Here is a 20,449-nt window from a genome sequence, read left to right as displayed (position 1 = left end):
GAGCTTTTGGACTGTGGACAGAAGAGACAAGTTCTGGCTCCTTGAAACTTCCAGTCCACTGATGATCTGGGAGAAACACCAATTTTGCCTGTATCCCCAAGTTTCCTCTATAAAGCCATGTCTCCTGTTCTACCCTCTTTTCATCTGTGGAAGGTCAAAACCAGTGTTTTTCTTTTTTTAAAAAAAGGGTGCCGGAGAGGTGCTGTCACTGGGAGCGATGCCGGTGTCTTGCTACAGCATCGCCGCCCATCCTTTGCACGCCCGCCCCTGCGGCTTGGAGCCACATGCCACGGGGATTCCCCTCCCCACAGCTGCTGTCGGGATTCCCCTCCCCGCAGTTGCCACGCCGTGGCCCGTGCTGAGCCCCCACCCGGAGCTGCTCCGAACCCCGACCCAGAGCTGTGTTCCTCATGGCAGTGGTCTCCGGCGCCAAACAGCCTCTTTCCAACCACATCCAGAAAAATTGGTAACAAACATTGGAATTCTCAAGGCCACGTTTGGTATTTCCCAGCAATCTGTTACTGGAAGGAAAAAGCAATCCCTGCTGCGTTACTGATCCCAGAGAAGCATTTGCATGTATGCAGGTATCCTTAGGGTGCCATAGTTATGGATGAGAAATATCGGTTGCAAAGTTGGCATTTCTGGATGCAATACAGATATTTTGGACTTATTTTAATGTACAGATAACACCACCAGAAATTATTTTACCCTTTTTAATAAATGTTGTTATTGATGTTAAGCTCACCATGAAAAACATCATATATTGTTATGTATATACTAGTTTAATTATTTAAAAAGTCCAAATTAAGAATATTTCATTCTTAAGAATTGTTTAATTTAAAGCGGTTTAGTTGTAACAGATGGTTATAGATTCAAAATAGTTTTCAAGAGTGTACAAAAGATACTATTTTTTTTCTAGCATCAGCTAAATTAGACATATTACATTGAGAAAAATGTTTCTCATTTCTTTCCTGTTACCTTTATTGATTTCATTGCAGAGATGTTAACATAGGAAATAGATTATTTTGTTATCTAATTTTACCTTCCAAAAGACAGAAGCAGATGAAAAATGTGAGGTTCTTTCCTGTTGGCTTTTTTGAATTACCTGTTTTAGATTCTAAAAGTTTAGTTCCTAAAGAAGTAACCTTGTAAATAATTTTAATGTCCTTCAACTCCCAGAATTCCTGAGCCAACATGGCTCAGCTTGGAAACCTCTCTCTTTCCCCTCAGCATGGCTGGCTCAGGATTTCTGGGAGTTGAAGTCCACGAGTCATAAAAAAGAGCCAAGATGGCCTACTCCTAAAGCCAATAGAGGGAGCTTTTTTGGGGCGGGGGGGGGGGGAAGGTGCTGGAACGCTGTTCTGAGCGTTCTATGAGAAAAAAAGCCCTGGTCAAAACCATTCCAAGAAAGATGAGGTCTTGAAATACCGAGAAATACCGAGAAGCAAGATGTACCAACCTCTCTTTTCATAAACTCTTTTCAGGCTTTAAGCTGTACAAGAGATACAATAGGCCCTTAATCATCTTTCTCCCAGAACACTTAGCATTGGTAAAGTATAGCAATCCTGAGCTTACAAAGCTGGAAGGACGGAGGGCTGCAACTCTGAAGATGCTCACACTCCCTGGTTTTGGGCATTTTGATAGATCCTCTGAGAGGGCTTACTGTTACGGATAACAGAACCTCACAACAGCCTCCATCTCAAACTGAGGGCAGGAATCACATCAAAGCAACACAGCAAAATGCTGTTAAGACATTCCAGGGCTTGGTAGCCTTAAACTAGAAGTTGTCTCTTGTATCCTAAGATACTAAGATACTTTCAATTTGATTCCTATCGATTTCTATTGATAGTGGAAGGAGACTTAAGAGGTTAGGAACAAATCACTTTATCTTTCAGGCTCACTTTTTGTTCCTGACAGTCATCTGTCTCTCTAACCTTGAGAAGATCTTCAAGAAGAATTCTCCAAGAATCATGGTTCTTGGAGGCTCGAGGCTGGGGAGGGATGGCCTAGGACACAGGTCTGCAACCCGCGGCTCCGGAGCCGCATGCGGCTCTTTCAGCCGTCTCCTGCGGCTCCCAGTCCTCTGCCATGTGTAGTCCAAAAAAAAAAAGTGGGACTAAAAAAGTTCAACCAATCAATTCAAATATGCAGGGTAGGTGCATATCTCGCCTTGGCTCCACTCTTTAGTCAAACCCTGTTCTGCGCATGCGCGCATGTACACACATGCGCACACATTTTTTGCGGCTCCCAGTTTTTCCTTTTGTGAGGGAACCGGTTCCGAGTGGCTCTTTCACTGTTTCAGGTTGCTGACCCCTGGCCTAGGACAACGCCCTCCACACATGTGAGAAACTGCCTCAAGGGGGAGATTCAGAAGGAAGAGTAAAGCCAGTTGGCAGAATTCTTCATTCAGGTCAGCTCAAAATGAAGAGGCTTAGAGCCCATTCAAAGCTTCAGCATGGCTCACTGACTCCTCACCTCTTGCAGGCTCTTGGTTCTGGACAGTGATGTTATAGGCCACCGAGAGGCCGGTTCCTCCACGATTCCTTATGTGTAACTGTAAACTTTCATTGGTCTTCACCAAAGGGGGACACTGAAGCTCCATCTCCGCTGGGGAGGCCAGCACCTCGATTTCGGTCTGTGCTGAGACGAACCGGCTGCCGACAAAAACAGTGGCTGTGACGCTGAAGAGTCCTGGCAACGTGTAGACCTGAAGGATGGTGGTCTTGGTGGTGTTGAAAAGCTCCATTTCATCCCCAAAGTCCCACTGAACGGTGCCCACAGCCACCGGGAGGTGGAGAACAAAAGCCACCTCTTGGTAAACGCCACACGGTGTCCCCGGAGCCTCCAAGGACACGGGCAGCAGAGCCGGAAAGACCCTGGAAAGCAGCGTTGGTCCCCCGCAGAGGGGTCCAGCCAGGGGCCTGGCACAGAAGGGCAAGCAGCCAGAGGAAGCATTGGGCTCCAGAGCAAAGCCACAAAAGCAGTCGGCTTCATCACTGAAGCCCCCATAGTCTTGTCCGTCAGCATAGCAAAGTGCGCCGCACATCTCCTCCGTCAGGTTCGGTGGCAAACGGGAAGTGAATCGGATAACGGAATCAGCTCCGCCTGTGCTGTTATCCGGCAGGCAGGCAAAGTAATCGGCTCCTGGAAGGAGAAGCAACAGAAGCACAGCCAGGTCAGGCATCTTACCCTGTGGGGATGCTGTCTACCGAGCAGGCCACGAACCCTGTAACTCTGGGCCACACATCCTGCTTGGGTGAAGTGGAGGGAGGTTCCCTAGGCTAGGAATAGTCAACCCCACTAGTAGACCAGACCAGGAAACCAACTCCACTAGAAGGGCTAAGACTGGTTTTACTGAGACTGGCTATAACACAATCACTCTGAGAATATTACTGTGTTATTGTCACTCAAGCCTGTACATCCTCCCCATTCTTATATTGCTGTGAATCAGTCTATGGAGCTTCTCAGTCATCCAGGTCATGGCTGTCCAAAGATGCTTTTTTCCAGAAGGAAAACTTTCTTGTTTGGTTGGGATATTTTTTTGCTTTTAGAGAAAAAACTAATAAAGTCCAGTTGCCTTTTGGAAAAAAGCACCTTTGGGACGGACCCCTGTGAATCAGGGAGAGATCCACCTGAACTGCTTCTTGTTTCTCTGGACTTAAAAAGTGTTTCAGCCCCTCTTGCCTAGATAGTGATCCTTGTACATCTGTGTCAAGATCACCCTCCACTCTTTCTACAAGAGCTTGAGCCATGGAGCCGTGGTGCAGCAGCAGTTAAAATGCAGTACTGCAAGCTACTTCTGCTGCCAGCAGTTTGGCAGTTCGATCCTGACCGGCTCAAGGTTGACTCAGCCTTCCGTCCTTCCGAGGTGCGTAAAATGAGGACCCAGATTGTTGGGGGCAACAGGCTGACTCTGTAAACCGCTCAGAGAGGCCTGTAAAAGCGGAATATTAGTCTAAGTGCTATTCTATTCTATTCTATTGCCATAGTGGCCCAGTGGTCAGAATGCAGTATTGCAAGCTAATTCTACCTACTGCCAGTAGTTCGAGTCCCACTGGCTCAAGGTTGACTCCGCCTTCCATCCTTCGGAGGTGGGTAAAATGAGGACCCAGACTGTTGGGGGCAGTCTGTAAACCACTTAGAGAGGGCTGTAAAAGGACTGTGGAGTGGTATATAAGTCTAAGTGCTATTACTATTGTTGCATTTGGCATTATGTAGACAGGCCAAGCCAGACGCACCAACCTGTAAGCAGAAGACCAGGCCAGGATCGGGATGGGGAAATACTGAGTTTTGGAATCCCAACGAAACCAGCTGGGAAGGTCCTGAACTAACGTGAGACAGATAGACAAGGTTCACACAATACAGATAGTCCTTGAGTTACGACCACTATTGAGCCCAAAATTTCTGTTGCTAAATAAGACATTTGTTAAGGGAATTTTGCCCCATTTTATGACCTTTCTTGCCACAGTTGTTAAGTGAATCTGGCTTCGCCACTGACTTGACTTGTCAGAAAGTTGCAAAAGGTGATCACATGACCCCAGGAGACTGCAACCATCATAAATATGAACCAGTTGCCACATCCAAATTTTGATCGTGTGACCATGGGGATGCTGCAACGGTTGTAAGTGTGAAAAACAGTCATGTCATTTTTTTCATTGCCACTGTAACTTTGCACAGTCACTAAAAGAATTGTTGTAAGTTGAGGACTACCTGTATACGAAACCGGGTGAATTAAACCATGTGATACCCTGACACATTTTCCCTTAAATATCCCTCTCACATTTAATCTAAAGTTATTTTTTCCCTTCTTTTTCTCCTATCCCTCTTTTAATTTTCCTTGCCTCACTGCTTATTTTTCTTCATGTTTTGCACAACATTATCCCAAATGTCCACTTATATAAAACAGTGACTTGTACAAAACTGGGGCTCTGTTTTATGGTCTGTGGTTGTGGCTGAATGACCTCTGGACTTTTGCTCTCCAATGCTTCCTTCCCCATCGCTGACCCGCATGCACACGGCCTTCTCTGCCTTACCGCAAGTAACGTCGCTGAAGGAAACATTGAAAAGTGGAAGGTCAGCCAGTTCCAGAGGCTGAGCACACTGAGTCTCAGATGGGCGGGACACTTTCACATTTCTCTCTTCAACCCAACGGGGGAGCCAGGCCAGGTTGCAATCACAGAAAAATGGATTCCCACTCAAGTCTCTGAAAGACACGGGAAAAAATAGCCTCTTTTCATTCTATAATAACTACTGAAGCAGCAAATGGAAGGATGGTGGAGAAAAAGGCAGAGGGGTTTTTCCATACTGGCCTGCACTTCATAGTCAAGGCATGCTATAGTACAACCCTAGCCAAGAAATAAAACTCAACAACTTGGCCTTAGCACAACTGAATTTAGACACCTGTGGCTTATTCAACAAAGCACGGTTAAAAGAAACAATGTGTGACTCCAGCCAGTGTGTGAAATTACTTAACTGCCTAGAATTCACAAGTAATGAGACAGGAGACTAATTGCTTAAATAAATATTAAATATGCTGATGGCTGAACCTAGGTGGCTTAAAGAGGGGTAAAACCACTTCGCAAAAGGTTAATATTTTTCCTCAAGTATGTGACGCCATCTTGTGAAGAACATCTGCCCAGGAACAATGGCAGAAGACAGCCGGGGTCTGGACCACTGCACGTAACAGGAGGCCTCACTTTGGCCTGATCCTGATATCCTACTTATTTATTTCCATACATTTTCGTCGGTCTTAATTTAAATCAGTACTTGACAGGTGTTTGGCTGGATTAGAAATTTAAAGCAATCTTGGAAAATGGCACTGGCAGGCCACTTGAATTGTACTGCCAAGAAAACAACATGGATATGCTCATGTTGACAGCAGGTGACTAGCTGGATTCAAAGGAGACTTTATTTGATGTTTTGAAAGGAGTAAAGATTATAATCCTCTTTAGAATAAGTAGGGGTTTAAACCTAGACACGATGAAAACTGTATTATTAGAAATTTTAGTCATCTGATATTTTTATTTAACAGCAAGCATAAACGAAGCCTTCCCTGTTAAGTCATAATCCTGATGAAATTCATCCCCTAGAAGGAAACGCTTACACTGTTGTGGTCCTGATGAAAATCCACCCCCTCACACACACAATTTTTAATAAAAAGCATAATATAACAGCCTAAATAAGCTGCACCATCTGATTCTTTCTCCCCCTCCCCCAAAGCAGGTAAAAATAGATGCAGCAAAAAAAACAACCATTTAGAATTCCAGAATCCTAAGACCACATCCCAAGGGAGTGAGAACATTTTTGAAAACATAAGAGAGTTCAGTATGCTGACTTACATTTCAGTTAAATTAAATAAATTATCAAACACTCCGTCTTCTAGCGAAGAAATCCTGTTGTTACTTAAATCTCTGCAATCAGAAAAAGACAGAAAAGGGCATGAGTACAAATAAACACAGCTTTTCTTCTCTCCCTCCATCGCCTAAACCTCAGGTACAGATCATTTTTCATTGGACAAAGGCTAGAATTGAGATCAACAGATGGAAGACTGAGCTGTTAGGCATCTCAAAAAAAAAAAAGATAACAACTTTTTATGTTCCAGGAATCACAGCTGTGCAAGGTCCTAAACTGAACCGGTCCTGCAGCTGTGCATGGGAGGGATCTTTCCCCTCATACCATTTATTTACAACACAGATCAGCCCCCGTTCCTGGTTCTCACAATTGTGTGGCCTCTTCCACTTCAGCTTCAGTATGTTACTACTGTCAACTCAGTCTTTTAAAAGGAAGCTTTATCATTTAATGTCTTGTAGTTCACTCCCTAAACCAAGATTAAAGCAAATTATGGCTTAGCATGACAACTGAAGCTACCTGCAAAGGCCTCTGGTCTGTTACATCTTAAATCCTACTATTCCCACGTAGAAGGGAATCTTCTGTGGCACAATAGCCTTGGTCCACACTTGTCAGAAGAAATCCTTTATCTTAATTCAACATTTCCCAACGAAAAGGGCCAATTGCTGTGGGTCAGGCATGATCTTCCCATTTCATCCACCAATCCCCTCTGGCAGAGAAAAGCTGTGGAGCTTCAGAGGCATTCAACGCACTTTCCCTCTCAACTATTTAGGTCTAAGACACCATCTGAAAGTTTGCCCACCTCTTCCTTTACAAGATGCTGGCTTGTGAATTCAAAAAAAGGCCACAGACTTTGGAGAAGTCAAAGGAACAGGAGACCTGAGGGGTCTTTGGTGCTCTCTGAGCTTGGTTGTTTTCTTGTAGATGTTACATTAGCAGATGTTTCATTCGCTAGCACTGACGACATTACCTACTTTGGGTAATGAAATGTCTGCAAGGAAACAACCAAGCTCAGAGAGGACCAAAGACCCCTCATTTCAACCCAGAGCTACAAATATTCTTCTTTACTGGAACAGAAGACCCGCAAACTATCTTCTGAGAGGTTCCTAGCCTGCCAAATTCCATTTGGACCATACTATTGTCAGAGGTCATTCCGTTGCTTTGCAGGACAGCAAGAGATGTCCTCTCATGGTCCAGCAGCATGCGAGGAATAAGAAGCCCAGCAAAAATGGCAACCACGGACTCATAAAACTACACAATGGAAGGAACTAAAAGCAGTTGGCCTCCATGACAGGAATGTCAGTCGTCTTCTGAGGAAATCACAAGGAAGGAAAGATTTCAGATCTCTCAGAGCAAGGCAGCCAGAAGATTTACTGGGCCTGGGGAATTTATTTAATCCAAGGAAAGAATGCAGTGATAGAAAATAAGGATTGCCCAAGAAGTCTCTCTCTTGCTCAAAAGCTGCTTTTGATGGATGGCCTCAAGCATCCACACACAGTTAAGACATGCCACCCTGCTAAGCCTTTCAGAGATGCAATATTTCTAAAATGGTAGAATGTAGAACATAGAATAATAGACTTGCAAGGGACCTTGGAGCTCTTCTAGTCCAATCCCTTGCTTTCGCAGGAGACCCTATGCCATTTCAGACAAATGTTGTCCTTCTCTTTTTGAAAGCCTCCAGTGAAGGAGCACCCACAGTTTCTGAAGGCAAGCTATTCCATTGGTTGATCGCTCTCATCGTTAGGAAATTTCACCTTAGTTTTAGGAGAATTTAATGTAATTTCCATCCACTGTTTCTTGTCTTGCCTTTTGGTGCTTTGGAAAATAAGTTTGACCCCTCATCTTTGTAGGAGCCCCTCAAATATTGGAACAGTGCTATTATGTCTCAACCTAGTCCTTCTTTTCTTGGTTTCTGGCCTGAGATGCTTCTCTTGAGTTCAGTTTTGAAGTAGCAGAAGATGGCTTATCAAAGGGAGGAAGACTTCATATCTGACTAAAGCGAGAGTTGTATGAATGAGCAATCCACCTTTTTCTTTTTTGAAAAGGCCTACATGGCTCTCTGCTTCAAAAGAGTGTGAAATGCCATAGCTGAAAATGACTGTACTGGACTCATTTCTTTTCCTAAAAAGATCTCAGAACGAAAAACATTATGCATTATCTGCCACTTTAAGTTACTTATAAAGTAATAAAGGCAATATAAAAATCTAATGGATAAATAAAATAAAAATGTATTCCTTGGATCTTGGTGTTTCCTTCCCTGGTATAGTGATATATTCCTGGAATTACATTATTACTACTTGTTTAATTGTTGTAATAAGTAAGTTGTTTGTTGTCTAGGATTGCTTGGATAACTGAAGTCACTTACGGTATACCGTATATTGAACTGCTGCTGTTATGGCTAAAGGCTCAGCCATTGCCGGAAAAGATAATCTGAGCTTGGAAACAGGATGGATCCACATTAGGCATTCAACCCTGAAATCCCACGTTTGGGTCATGCTTCCCAGGACATCCATATTATGGCTTAACATAGCATTGAGCATAAATTGGCTTGTTTGCTTTATCTGTTGGCTGTTGCTTTTATTTTATTTATTCATTAAAAACCTTCACTGTATATAGTCTCCTATCTTATACTGAACTCTGGGCTATCCTTTGAGGGTAATAATATTTTTACTTGTTTGTTTTGGTTTGCCGTGAAGTGTGAATCTACCTATTGTGGCTTATTGCAGTGGTTCTCAAGCTGTGGTCACAGGGGTCCGCAAAGGCTTGAAGAAATGTTATGATTTAAATCTAGAGTTAAATCTTGGGGGTCCGTGGCCATGGTCCGTGGCCACAAAAACTATTTAAAGGAAATAAAATATTGAGGACCACTGGCGCATTGGATTGTGCAGACTAAGCCGTTATGGTTTGTTCAGCAGGTCACAGTTTAAAATTGTGGCTTTCCTAACCCGGCTTCCATCATCAATGAAGCATCTTTTTCTTGCATCTTGTTCACACTTTATGGTCTTGTTTTTCCATTGTTTCTAAATTCTCCATCAAATTTGCAGCTGTAGAAATTAGGCAAATGTTTTCTGGAAATTTCTCAAGGGCAAACAGCTCCTACCATATTAGGGACGACTGCTGATGGGAAGGCTTTTCCCACAAGCTTTTCCCCTGGGATAGCTGCAGCTTTCTGGGCAGGACATTCCCACCTCCTCTTGGCCCCTATCATCCATAGCGCATGACTACCATGCTCCCTGCACATGTCTCCAAAATTCCCTTCTTCTTAGAAAGACATTTCAAAAGCCAGCTCAGTTCCAGTACGGAAAAACCATGCTAGAATTCTAACCTTCTAAAAAGTCATTCCCAACATCTTCTTCAACTTGTTTTGCTAAAGACAGACGCTCAAATTCAGGAACACAGGAAATTGGGAGCATGTGGGATTTGATTAAAACAGGCTGTAACGGTGCACTAAGCCCTCTTCACTTTGAACAGGTGTCTAAAGGTACATAATTGGGAGACAGTGCATTCTAGTCCTGCCTAGGCCATGGAGGACGGCCGGATGGGCAAGTCCCTTCCTTTCAGCCCAACCCACCTCAAAGGGTTGTTGTTCTGGGGAAAATACGAGGCAGATATTACATATGTTCACTGGCTAAAATTAAAAAAACCCAAGGTGGTGAAATCTCCATCAGTCAATTGCAAAAGAACAGCTGACATCCTGTGTTGATACCTTTAACACCATCCAACATCCACATCTGCCTCTCCCAGGTCCTTGGGGAGGACTCCATAGATGGATAAAAATGTCAAATCCAATCTCAGTATCTGGCAGTCTGTGAGACCAGCTATAACCATCATCATCATCATCATCCACTAAATGGAACCGTTGCTTGCATCCTCTTTTTAACACTAGAGCAGCGATGGAGAACATTTTGGGTTTGAGTAGGAATGGAATGGAATGGAATGGAATGGAATAGAATAGAATAGAATAGAATAGAATAGAATAGAATAGAATAGAATAGAATAGAATAGAATAGAATAGAATAGAATAGAATAGAATAGAATAGAATAGAATAGAATAGAATAGAATAGAATAGAATAGAATAGAATAGAAATAGGCTGCTATGTTCTTGAAGCGGCTTCAGAGCATGCTCTCACGTAGTCTTGGCAGCCTCTACTGACCGCATGAAAACATGTCCCTCCCTCACATGACGTTTGGAGGCTTCGGAGGCCATGAGAGAGCACGGCCCTCTTGCACACCTTTCAGAGGGTGCAGAGGCCGCACAAGAGCATATCCCATCCTCACATGGCCTCCGCAGAGTCAGAAAAGTGTGTAAGAACAGGGTGTGCTTTCAAGAATGATTATTGTCAAGTGTTGGTGAACGCTGGTGTGTCACCCAATATGTTGTGGCATGCCACAACATATTGGGTGACACACCAGCGTTCACCAACACTTGACAATAATCATGGATATGCCATCACTGCTTTAGAGCAGGGGTTCCCAATCTTGGCACTCTAAGACACGTGGACTTCAACTCCCAGAATTCCCCAGCCAGCACGTGATTTCATCACCCACTGTCTCTATTCAAGCCATTCAACAGAAGTTGAGGACTAGAAGCTTCTTTAATTAAAACCCTGGCTGAGGGCCCCTGAGTTCCTGAGCACAAGGTAAACGTTTCTCTTCAGCAGAATTACGCAGGATTATTTGCAAGGGCTGCAAAGCAGGAGATCTCCAAAGTACTTACAGTTTTGCCAGAGAAGTCAAGTGCAGGAACACTTCAGCATTTAAGGTGCTGATCTTGTTACTGGAAAGATCCCTGGAGAGAAAAAGAGCAGATTAAGCTTGTTATCAATCACCATTATGCTCATCTCTAGACACAGGACAAGGGGCTGGAAAACATGGATTTGCTCAGCACAGTTGACACATTTCAGCTACCAATTATTCCATGTCGCTCTAATACTGGATTATCCGTGGGGAGAAACAAGCCCCCATATTCATAAAAAGAGCCCAGAATATTTCACTAATAAAATGCATTCAGGAGGGATAAATAAATAAAATGGGTGAACACAAAACAACAGTTATTTGAGAAAACTCACATAACAATCCATTTTTTTAAACCATTTCTTGAAGCAAAACAAATCCCACTTTAAAGTACCTGTGGGACTACTGACAGGCCAACTATAAATAGGAAAGCAGGGCTTTTTGACGTTAAAAGGGAGAATGAAAGAAAAGCAAGCAATTCACTGTTCCTGCATTAGCAAATATTTATGCTACTCTCCCTTTCCTTCCAAAATGTCCCCTGGCTTTAGCCTTTTATCCTCATACAGGTTTTAAGGACTAAGCTATTTCAGTTTGCTTTTTAACTGTAGCTGTAACTCCTACTGGTGCTTTTAATTATCCTAGATATTTATAAGATATAAACACACACACATAGTATAGATATAAAAAAGCTGTTATCATAATACTGCTGTTTTGATTAGTGGTATTTGTGCATAGATATGGGAATATATTAGTAAATTTTCACATCTAGTTTTATTGTACTATATAGACTTTAAACAAAGATTAATTACAAGTGCAACATTCAATTTGGTAGCTAACACAGTTTGTGTTAAATCCTCAACTGGCTGAACCACAGTCAGTTTCCCAAGCAATCCTCATTTCTCAATTCTGAAACCAATTATATAAAAAAGCAATATTTTTCTCCCACTGGAACCAAATTAAAACTTTAGGATAAATGAGATTTGTCAAAATAGAAAGGTTTTTGTTTTGCTTTTGCTAAATTGTAGGCAAGAAAATTGTGGCATATTCAAGAGATGTAAGTGTTGCAGCCTCTTCTGAAAAATGAGTGTTTCACCATATTTAATCTTGGGGGTTTTTTGTTTGCCTCCAGCCAAAAGAGATCCAGCGCGTACATGTTGCACTTTTCATGTGCAAAGAAGCAAAGACTCCTGCATAAAAGTTATGCCTCTCCTATGTGGTGGGTGGAAAACTCTTGGCCCAAGCCCCCTTCTCCCCCCCCCCCAGGTGCCCAGCTCATTTCCCTCCCCTCCCACTCCCAGGCCAATTTGCTCAGAGGGACCAAGACCACAGAAATGCCACTCAAAACGAGCTGGCTGTTCTGGATGCAGCCTCCTTGTTTTTCTACCTCTAAGTCCATTTTCCTTGGCTCTGGGACAGGTACAAAAAAAAGTCTCTCCATCTCCTGCCCCAAGGGCGGAGGGGCTTCCTCTATGTGACATCATCCTGCTGCATCCTTCAGTCTGTCTGGGGGGGGGAGGGGAGGAAACTAGGTTTTCTTAAAGGCAAAGTCTGATGCGCAGACAGCCTGTTACTCCACCACACAGGAGTAAAATATGGACAGTAAAAGATGCAAAGGAAAATCACAGCGCTGGAAAGGTTTGGCTCAGGGGCAACTGCAGGGGAGGGGGGCAAAAAAGTCAGGATGGTTGCCATTTTTATGTGCATGACAACATAAAGACTGCAGTTCTCATTTTCCTTTTATACACATATACACAAAACTGCAAACATCCCTGGTTTTATTGTTTTTGGGTTAGGTACAGTAGTTGTTTATAAAGTGTTTTATGTGAATTTAACCCACCGTGGTCTGTTTTTCAAGACAGCTTAGTGCAGGGGTAGGCAACCTTGGTTCTTTTATGACTCGTGGACTTCAACTCCCAGAATTCCTGAGCCAGCTGTGCTCAGGAATTCTGGGATTCACTCACAATTGTATTCACTCATAATGTCTCTCCCATATATCAGTGAGGCAGTCCTCTCAAGTTTTAGTTTGTGTAGTTGTCACTTTCCCTCAAAGACTTTTCAGAGGGTGGGGGCTGTGATTAATTTTCCCCCATTCCACCTGTTTATCAGAATGGCACCCACTGGCATGACAGCCCCAGTGACTGACGCTCTCTGCTACTCAATTATTTTTCGGGCTGGATCAAAACATCATAAAGTCCATCTAAATCACTGTCAATTTCATGCAGGAAGGTTAACCAAAATAATTACAGTACTACGTAATGTCTTATTTCTAGCAATGTTTATAACAATTTCTCAAATATGGTCAATATTTTAGGATTTGATCTGCTTCAAAGATCATCTTTAGATTCTTTTTTCTTTGTTTGCTCTACTTATTATTTCTGTGGTTGTGTTGCTCCTTTAATGCTGCCTCGTGTTTCTACTTTTTAAAAGTAGTTAAAAACGCTGGTTTTGAGAACTTTTGCTTCCCTACCCCTTCCTGAAAGAAAGTTCTAATATCCTTTGGAGGCCACTTTCTCTGTTCCTTGTAAAACCTCGCCTTAGGAGAAGCGGCCTCCTCTGCAGGAAAGTTGCCACCAGCTGCATCATTGGCAAATTATGACGTTGAGGGTGCCAAAAAAGAAACGGGGGGGGGGCTTCACCTACAGAGACCGATGCCCTCTCCCACAGCACATTCCTGAATCTCTTGAAGACAGGACTGGGCTGAGACAGTCATAAAAGCGACCCTTGGCAAGAGGGGAGATCAAAGTACTGTCAAGGACCAGCCTCAGAGGCTCATTCATCGCGCATGACTCTCCTCCAGCACAGCACAAGGGGTACTACGGTGAGCTCATTAAAAAGCCAGCCTAAAATTTACGCAGGCCCAAAATTTAAGAGAGAATTTTTATAAAATGTTTTATAGGTGGCACTTAGACCCTAAAAAATTAGCAAGTATGTATCTGAACTGCCAGCCCAAATGTTGGAGGTGTGGTGGTGAGGATGCAACGTATTTTCATATATGGTGGACCTGTAAAAAGGTTAAAGCTTTTTGGATTAAAATTTGGTGGAACATGCAAAAGATATTTAAGAAAAGGATAAAGTTTTGTCCGCAACTGTTTTTACTGGGCATTATTACTGATACTACTGTTGTGGACACTAAGCTGATGTTGAATTTAATTACGGCAGCGAGACTTTTAGTAGGGCAATATTGGAAGAAGGAAGAACTGCCGAATGGACTTTGAAAGTTTCTAATTTGGCGGAAATGGCAAAGATTTCAGCGTACTTGAAAGATCAATCGCAACAGAGATATATTGTGGAGTGGAGAAGATGGATTGAATATATTCAGAATAAATATGGGACTAAAAAGTTTCATTTAGCATTTGAATAAGTAGTGGTTTTATATGATGTATTATTATTAGTTATTTGTTATCTGTTAGTAATATAATTATGACTATGGAGAGTTAAAGTGCGATAGAATTTATTGTCTTATTTTTATTGTTAGCATATTCTAGCTTATGTTTGTATCACTATACCCTGTATTCAGCTCTGGGAAGTCGGGGAGGGGAGAGGGGAGGGGAGGGTTGGGGAGAGGGGAGGGGGAGGAGGGAGTTTTTTGTATTTAAAAATGTATTGTAAAACTTTTCAATAAAAAAAAGCCAGCCTTCTCCTGCCAAGGGTGATGTCATGTTCCCATGATGTCATCTGCACAGAAAAAAGCAGGTAGACGGGAGCTGTGCTCTCCCCGTGGTGTTTTTGATGTGTGGCCTGCAACCAGGGCCTTCATGCAGCTGGGCAGGTGGAGACTGCAGCCAGTCAATTTTGCAAGGAGGGAGATTGCAGCAGGCCAGTGACAGGGAAATTGATTCAAGGGTTAATGCCGGGCCCTTAGGTGGAACTCAACCTCAAGAGAACAAGGCCGCCAAATGCACCCTTTGCCCTTTGCTCTCTGGCCAGGCCACCAATCCCTTTCTCAGCCCAGTTAGGGCTGATTTTGGCCCTTAGAAGCCGCCTCCTGGGTTTACCTGTCCGCCACCCCCCCAACCCACCCCTTTATTCAACACAAAAGAATCACCTAGGAGATTTCTGTTTTACTATTTTTGTGGCAGAAGGAAGATTGCTTTATTTGGGAGTTATCTGAATATTGTTTTACGGCTGATTTTATTGTAATTTTATCCACCTGGATTACATTAAAACAAATCTGTACAGCACCCAGTGACAGAAACATAATAGTTACTGAACACCTGAATAAGCTTGAACTTAACAGGCTATCTCCAGCCAGGTACTCTTGCTGAAATCCCAGTCTTGACCAACCCAATATTTCATTATGACATTGTTCTAGTATCCCAAATGTTTTTTTTTTTCAAACATTACACTCTTGAAGCCAGATGCTTCTATGTTTTTAATCACTTTTCTGTCTTTACACTAGGGACCATAACCAAATCAATCAAATGTTGCATGAACAGGTGTCTGAAGGGGAGTAAAAAAAATCAACAATGCCATCAAAACACTTCTCTTTTCTATGGTTAAGCAAAGTATCAATTAATGGATAGAATGATGAATACACAACATTTCATATGTGATAAGGTTTGATTTTTGCCATAAATAATGTTTGCAATGACAGTAATAAGGCATTTTAATTACAGTAGCTATCTTCATTTCTTAACTTCTTAGTTTACAAAAAAAATAGCAACCAGAATTTGTTTTTGTTATCTAATTTTCATGGTCCAAATGCCAGGGCAATTAAAATTTTTATTAGAACAGACAGCAAAACACTTACTGAATGACTAATGTTTGCAATTTTCTGCATTTTCTGAGATTAGGACAACATTCATGCAAAGTAACATAATTTTTATCAAAATGAATTTATGGCAATTTTAGAGAAATGCAATGTGACAAATTCTATTATCTCAAAGTTGCAGTATCTCTCCTTCCAGCTGCTCATTCAGTCCTGCAGAAACAACCCCCCCCCCCAAAAAAAACCATTTGTAAATAGGAGGCTGGCAAGCCAGAGGGTTGATTAGGCTGTTGCTATGGCAAATGCATTCACATTGCAAGTGCAGACACTGCAAAGCAACTGCATCTGCTTTACAAGATTGTTGACTCTCAGCTATCACTCTTCCCAGGAAATGGGGTTTCTTGCTGAACTAAGGCAAGTGAGCAAAGAATATCCCTGGTTTGCTTTTTCATGCTGAGGCCAGTTGCAGTTGGTGTGTTGATTTCTGATCACCCTTTTCTTTACTTTGTTTTTCCCCAGAGCGGTAGTAAAGAGCCTTGGTGGAGCAGTGGGCTAACGCCTCCTTAAGTAACACCAGCTGCCTGCAATTAGTGCAGGTTCGCATCCCACCAGGCTCAAGGTTGACTCAGCCTTCCATCCTTCCAAGGTAGGTAAAATGAGGACCCAGATTGTTGGGGGCAATAAGCTGACTTTGTAATAATGCCGCTTGGGGTGTGTGTGAAAGCCCTAACAAGCAGGCATATACATAGAATGAAGGCTACTGCTAAGCTTGTAAGCCGCCCTGAGTCTTCGGAGAAGGGCGGGATATAAATGGAATTAAAATAAAATAAATAAATAAAGCCACCCTTGCACATTCTAGGCATCTTGCATGTTGCCCACGGAAATTAAAATGAAATACGTGGTTGTAAACTTGGAGAAAATCCTAAGGAAACACTTGGCAGACTTAGCCACGTCTTCAAAGAGCACCCTGAGCCATCTCCAGGCAGACAATTCCTTCAGCGCTCCCTACAAGCTGAAAATGTCACTTTATTTAGGTTTCTTAACATACATGTGTCGCTTTCTGAACTTGGTTTTTTTTTTCTCACTGCCAGAACAGGGTGGAAGAGTTAAAGAAGAGGGGAAGAATCTGTAAAATGAGGAAGCAACCATGCGTTAAATGTTCGTTTGAATAGGAATCATTCGTTCCTTATTGTATCTCAATCGGGATTATTTTTTGGTTTCTGGATTTTTTCCTTTTTGTTTCTTCTCCCTTTTTTCTGAACTTTTTTTCCTTTTTCTTTTTGCATTCAATCGTAAAAGCAGTCATTTCTACCATCTTTATTCCTCTTGGTTTTCCTCTTAGCTCTTTCTTTCTAAATGTTTTTTTTTTTAATTTAAACTGCCCAGAGTGGATAGTAGTTGGGTGGCACATACATTTATTATTATTTTATTTATTTTTATTTTCAGGTAGTCCTCAACTTACGATCCCAATTGAGCCCAAAATTTCTGTTGCTAAGGGAGACAGATGTTAAGTGAGTTTTGCCCTATTTTATGACCTTTCTTGCCACAGTTGTTAAGTGAATCTTTGCAGCTGATAAGTTACTAACACGGTTGTTAAGTGAATCTGGCTTCCCCCACTGACTCTGCTTGTCAAAAGGTCGCAAAATTCACTTTTGACCCTGGCACAACGTTGCAATCATCACAAACCAATTGCCAAGCGCCTGAATTCTGATTACGTGACCAGGGGATGCTGCAATTGTGAAAGTGTGAACGTGTGGTAACCGGTCGTAAGTCACTTTTTTCCATGCGACTGTAACTTTGGTCACTAAACGAATGGCTATAAGTCAAGGACTACCTGTGTTTAATTTCTATGGCCACCCATTTCAACTGGGTGACTCTGGGAGGCTTACAATTCTAATAACAAAAACCTTGAAATGAGAAGAAAAAAACCCGGATGGGTTGAATATAAACCGAATAACACATGAGAGAAGGTTGAAGGGCAGGAGCTCTGGCTGTGCTCCCAGCTCTTCCTGATGAGACCGGGGGAGAGAAACACAGTCTCCCAATGCCAGTTCAAGACCGTGGTTTGCTGTGATTCACCTGATCTATGGCAAGTCCTAACTTAACTTGCTCATTCTCCCTCCCTCTCTCTCTCTCTCTCTCTCTCTCTCTCTCTCTCTCTCACACACACACACACACACACACACACTGGGCTCTTCCAATGCAAGACTGTTTTTGTTTAAATGCCGGAAGCTGTGGCTTGTTTACACCCCAGGTCAGGATCGTCTCTACACAATCAACTTACATAGTTAGATGACCGGGAACACCACAGTTTGTTACAAAACCGTGCTCAACTGTTTCTAATTCTCTTCAGCCATGGAGGAAAGAGCCATGGAGGGTGCCCGGGGTCTGATTTGGGTAGGAGCCCCCAGGCTGGAGGCAGGGGACCTTGAAGGCGTGGAGGCCAGCCCAACCCCACTGCTAAGGGGAAGATCTCTGCCCACTTGGACACACCAGAGGAAGGAGAGTCCAGGCGGTCACTGGCTGCCGTGGCCTTAACTTTCATCACCAAGTTTGCTTAGCAAAATTCAAGTAAACCCTAACCCAGGGGTAGGCAACCTCGGCTCTTTTATGACTCATGGACTTCAACTCCCAGAATTCCTGAGTCAGCATGGCTCAGCTTGGAAACCTCTCCCTTTCCCCTCAGCATAGCTGACTCAGGAATTCTGGGAGTTGAAGTCCATGAGTCATAAAAGAGCCGAGGTTGCCTACCCCTGCCCTAACCCTTTCTTAATTTCCATCCATTATTCCACCTTCTCTGTGACTTCCTTACAGGTCCTGCAAGAGGGTGCCACCTTCCCTGCCCGAGTCTTTTCTGCACAAAACCAAATATATTCAATTTTTAAAATCGCTTTCAGAAGCCTTAATTGCTGGTCTCCTGATCAATCTGATGCCCTTTCCCAAATACATGGTATTAGTTGACAGTGTTGGGTGACGAAAGTGGGGTCTTTCTCCAGAGCAGAACTGTTCCATGGCAAGATTGCCCAGGCAGGGAAATGAGGTGATAACAAGACTTTCATGTTTCTTACTGAGACAGACTCTGCGTACAGTACAGATAGGCCTTGCTTTCTGACTGCCTCATGCAGCAAGGGTTCAAAGTTATCCTGTTGCTGAAAAAATAACTCTACAATCAAGGGACAACCTTCACAGCGTGTGACAGCATTGTGGTTGCCATTACAATCACTATGAGTTGTCCTGGTTTGTTAACCCATTTGTTTGTTTTTCCCCTTCCCCTTGCAGAGTGCAGAGATTACAGAGGAAGGAATTATAAGAGAGTAAGCAGACACACAATGGGCAGTACATATCAAAACGAATGCTGGCACCACTTTACAAATAGCGGTAGGGATACCAAGAGGAAAGCCCAGCTACAGTCATACGATTTCCCACTTAGCGGCTGTTTCACTTAGCATCAGAGCTGCTGGTCCCAATTATAGACTCTAAACGAGGACATTGTACGGGAAATCAGAGAATGGGAAACAATTAAATTGAAGCTAACAAGTTTTGCCCGTTTTTGGATGGAATTCCTCTTTCGTGCCAACTGTTTCAATGTGACAACAGGGCTTGCATTTTTAATTCAAAGGGCTGCATTTTCACCAGATGAATTAAAGTTTAAAATGAGACTTTGCTACATGATAAAAACCTTTTGCCTTTGTGCCTTGTTCTTCAGCTGAATAAAGAGACACCCAGCGCCTCAGATCGACAACATGGGTCTTCCCCAGGCCTTGTGGCATTTGAGGAAGGATGATTCCATGTTACAATGGGGGTGGGAGGGGGCAAACAGCTCCTAAGATGCTGAACAACATATGAGCCCTTCCCATCCCTCCCGTTTCCCCACATTCTGCTTCTCTGCAGCAGAGGCGAAAGGAAGAGGATCCGTCCCTTAAAGCCTTTCAAAGGAAACTGGTTTTTAGAAATGATTCCCTGAAAAGAACCTCAGCAACTGTGATCTGCTAAAGCAGTGGAGCCCAACCTTTCTGGCTTTGTGGAACACTGGGGGAGCTGGAGAGAAAATAATTCTGAGCGAGCGGCAGGCGAGCGCATGCACCCAGCTCCACTTATGCGAGCGACAGGCACCTGCATGCATGCATGAAGCTCCATTTGTGTGAGTGGGGGGCCTGCCTGCCGCTCGTACAAATGGAGCTGCACACAACAGCTCACACACCTGCCGCTTGCGCAGCCCGGTTCCAAACCGCTGCAGCCCAATACCAGGCCGCAGCCTGGGGGTTGGAGACCCCTGCTCAAGAGTTTGCAAGTGATCTCAAGCAAAGGGCCTCATAAATCCAAGAGGAATGTCTCTGGTTTTGTGAAATGTCAACAGATTTTTAAAATTCTATTGACGTCAGAGAGAAATCTTCCAGAATGAGAGATCTTTCCCACATGTGCTTCGGGAAAGATCACATCATGCTTGCAAATGAGACCCATTTATCTTGCGATAGATGCGCCAAAGGCGGTTTCAAAGAACCAAGCAGCCCCAAATCTCCTTCAAGAATTGCCGAAAAGGGCTAGCAACGCACCAATGCACTGACTGGACTGGAGAGGAGAGAGACGGGCAGGAATGCTCACTTTCCAGGGACATGAGCGCGTCAAAGTAAAGTATGTGGGTAGGAAAGCTAGACTGA

General features: G+C 43.2%; 1 protein-coding gene across 1 annotated transcript in view; it reads right to left on the bottom strand.

The window, feature by feature from the left end:
• The window catches only part of LOC308674096 (polycystin-1-like), a gene marked incomplete at its 5' end in the record, with an annotated part of 192,725 nt that overhangs the window by 122,828 nt on the left and 49,448 nt on the right, over positions 1-20,449 (bottom strand). Inside the window, 4 exons of the mRNA XM_081338298.1 lie at positions 2,476-3,144; positions 5,034-5,203; positions 6,339-6,410; positions 11,067-11,138. Of these exons, the coding sequence (XP_081194424.1) occupies positions 2,476-3,144; positions 5,034-5,203; positions 6,339-6,410; positions 11,067-11,138 (983 nt within the window). The remainder of the gene's footprint in view (positions 1-2,475; positions 3,145-5,033; positions 5,204-6,338; positions 6,411-11,066; positions 11,139-20,449) is intronic.

The sequence above is a fragment of the Vipera berus genome (assembly GCF_964194415.1).
Source record: "Vipera berus genome assembly, chromosome: 13".
Classification (NCBI taxonomy): domain Eukaryota; kingdom Metazoa; phylum Chordata; class Lepidosauria; order Squamata; family Viperidae; genus Vipera; species Vipera berus.
Note: the sequence above shows the minus strand (reverse complement) of the source record. Positions and strands in the feature narration are given on the sequence as shown.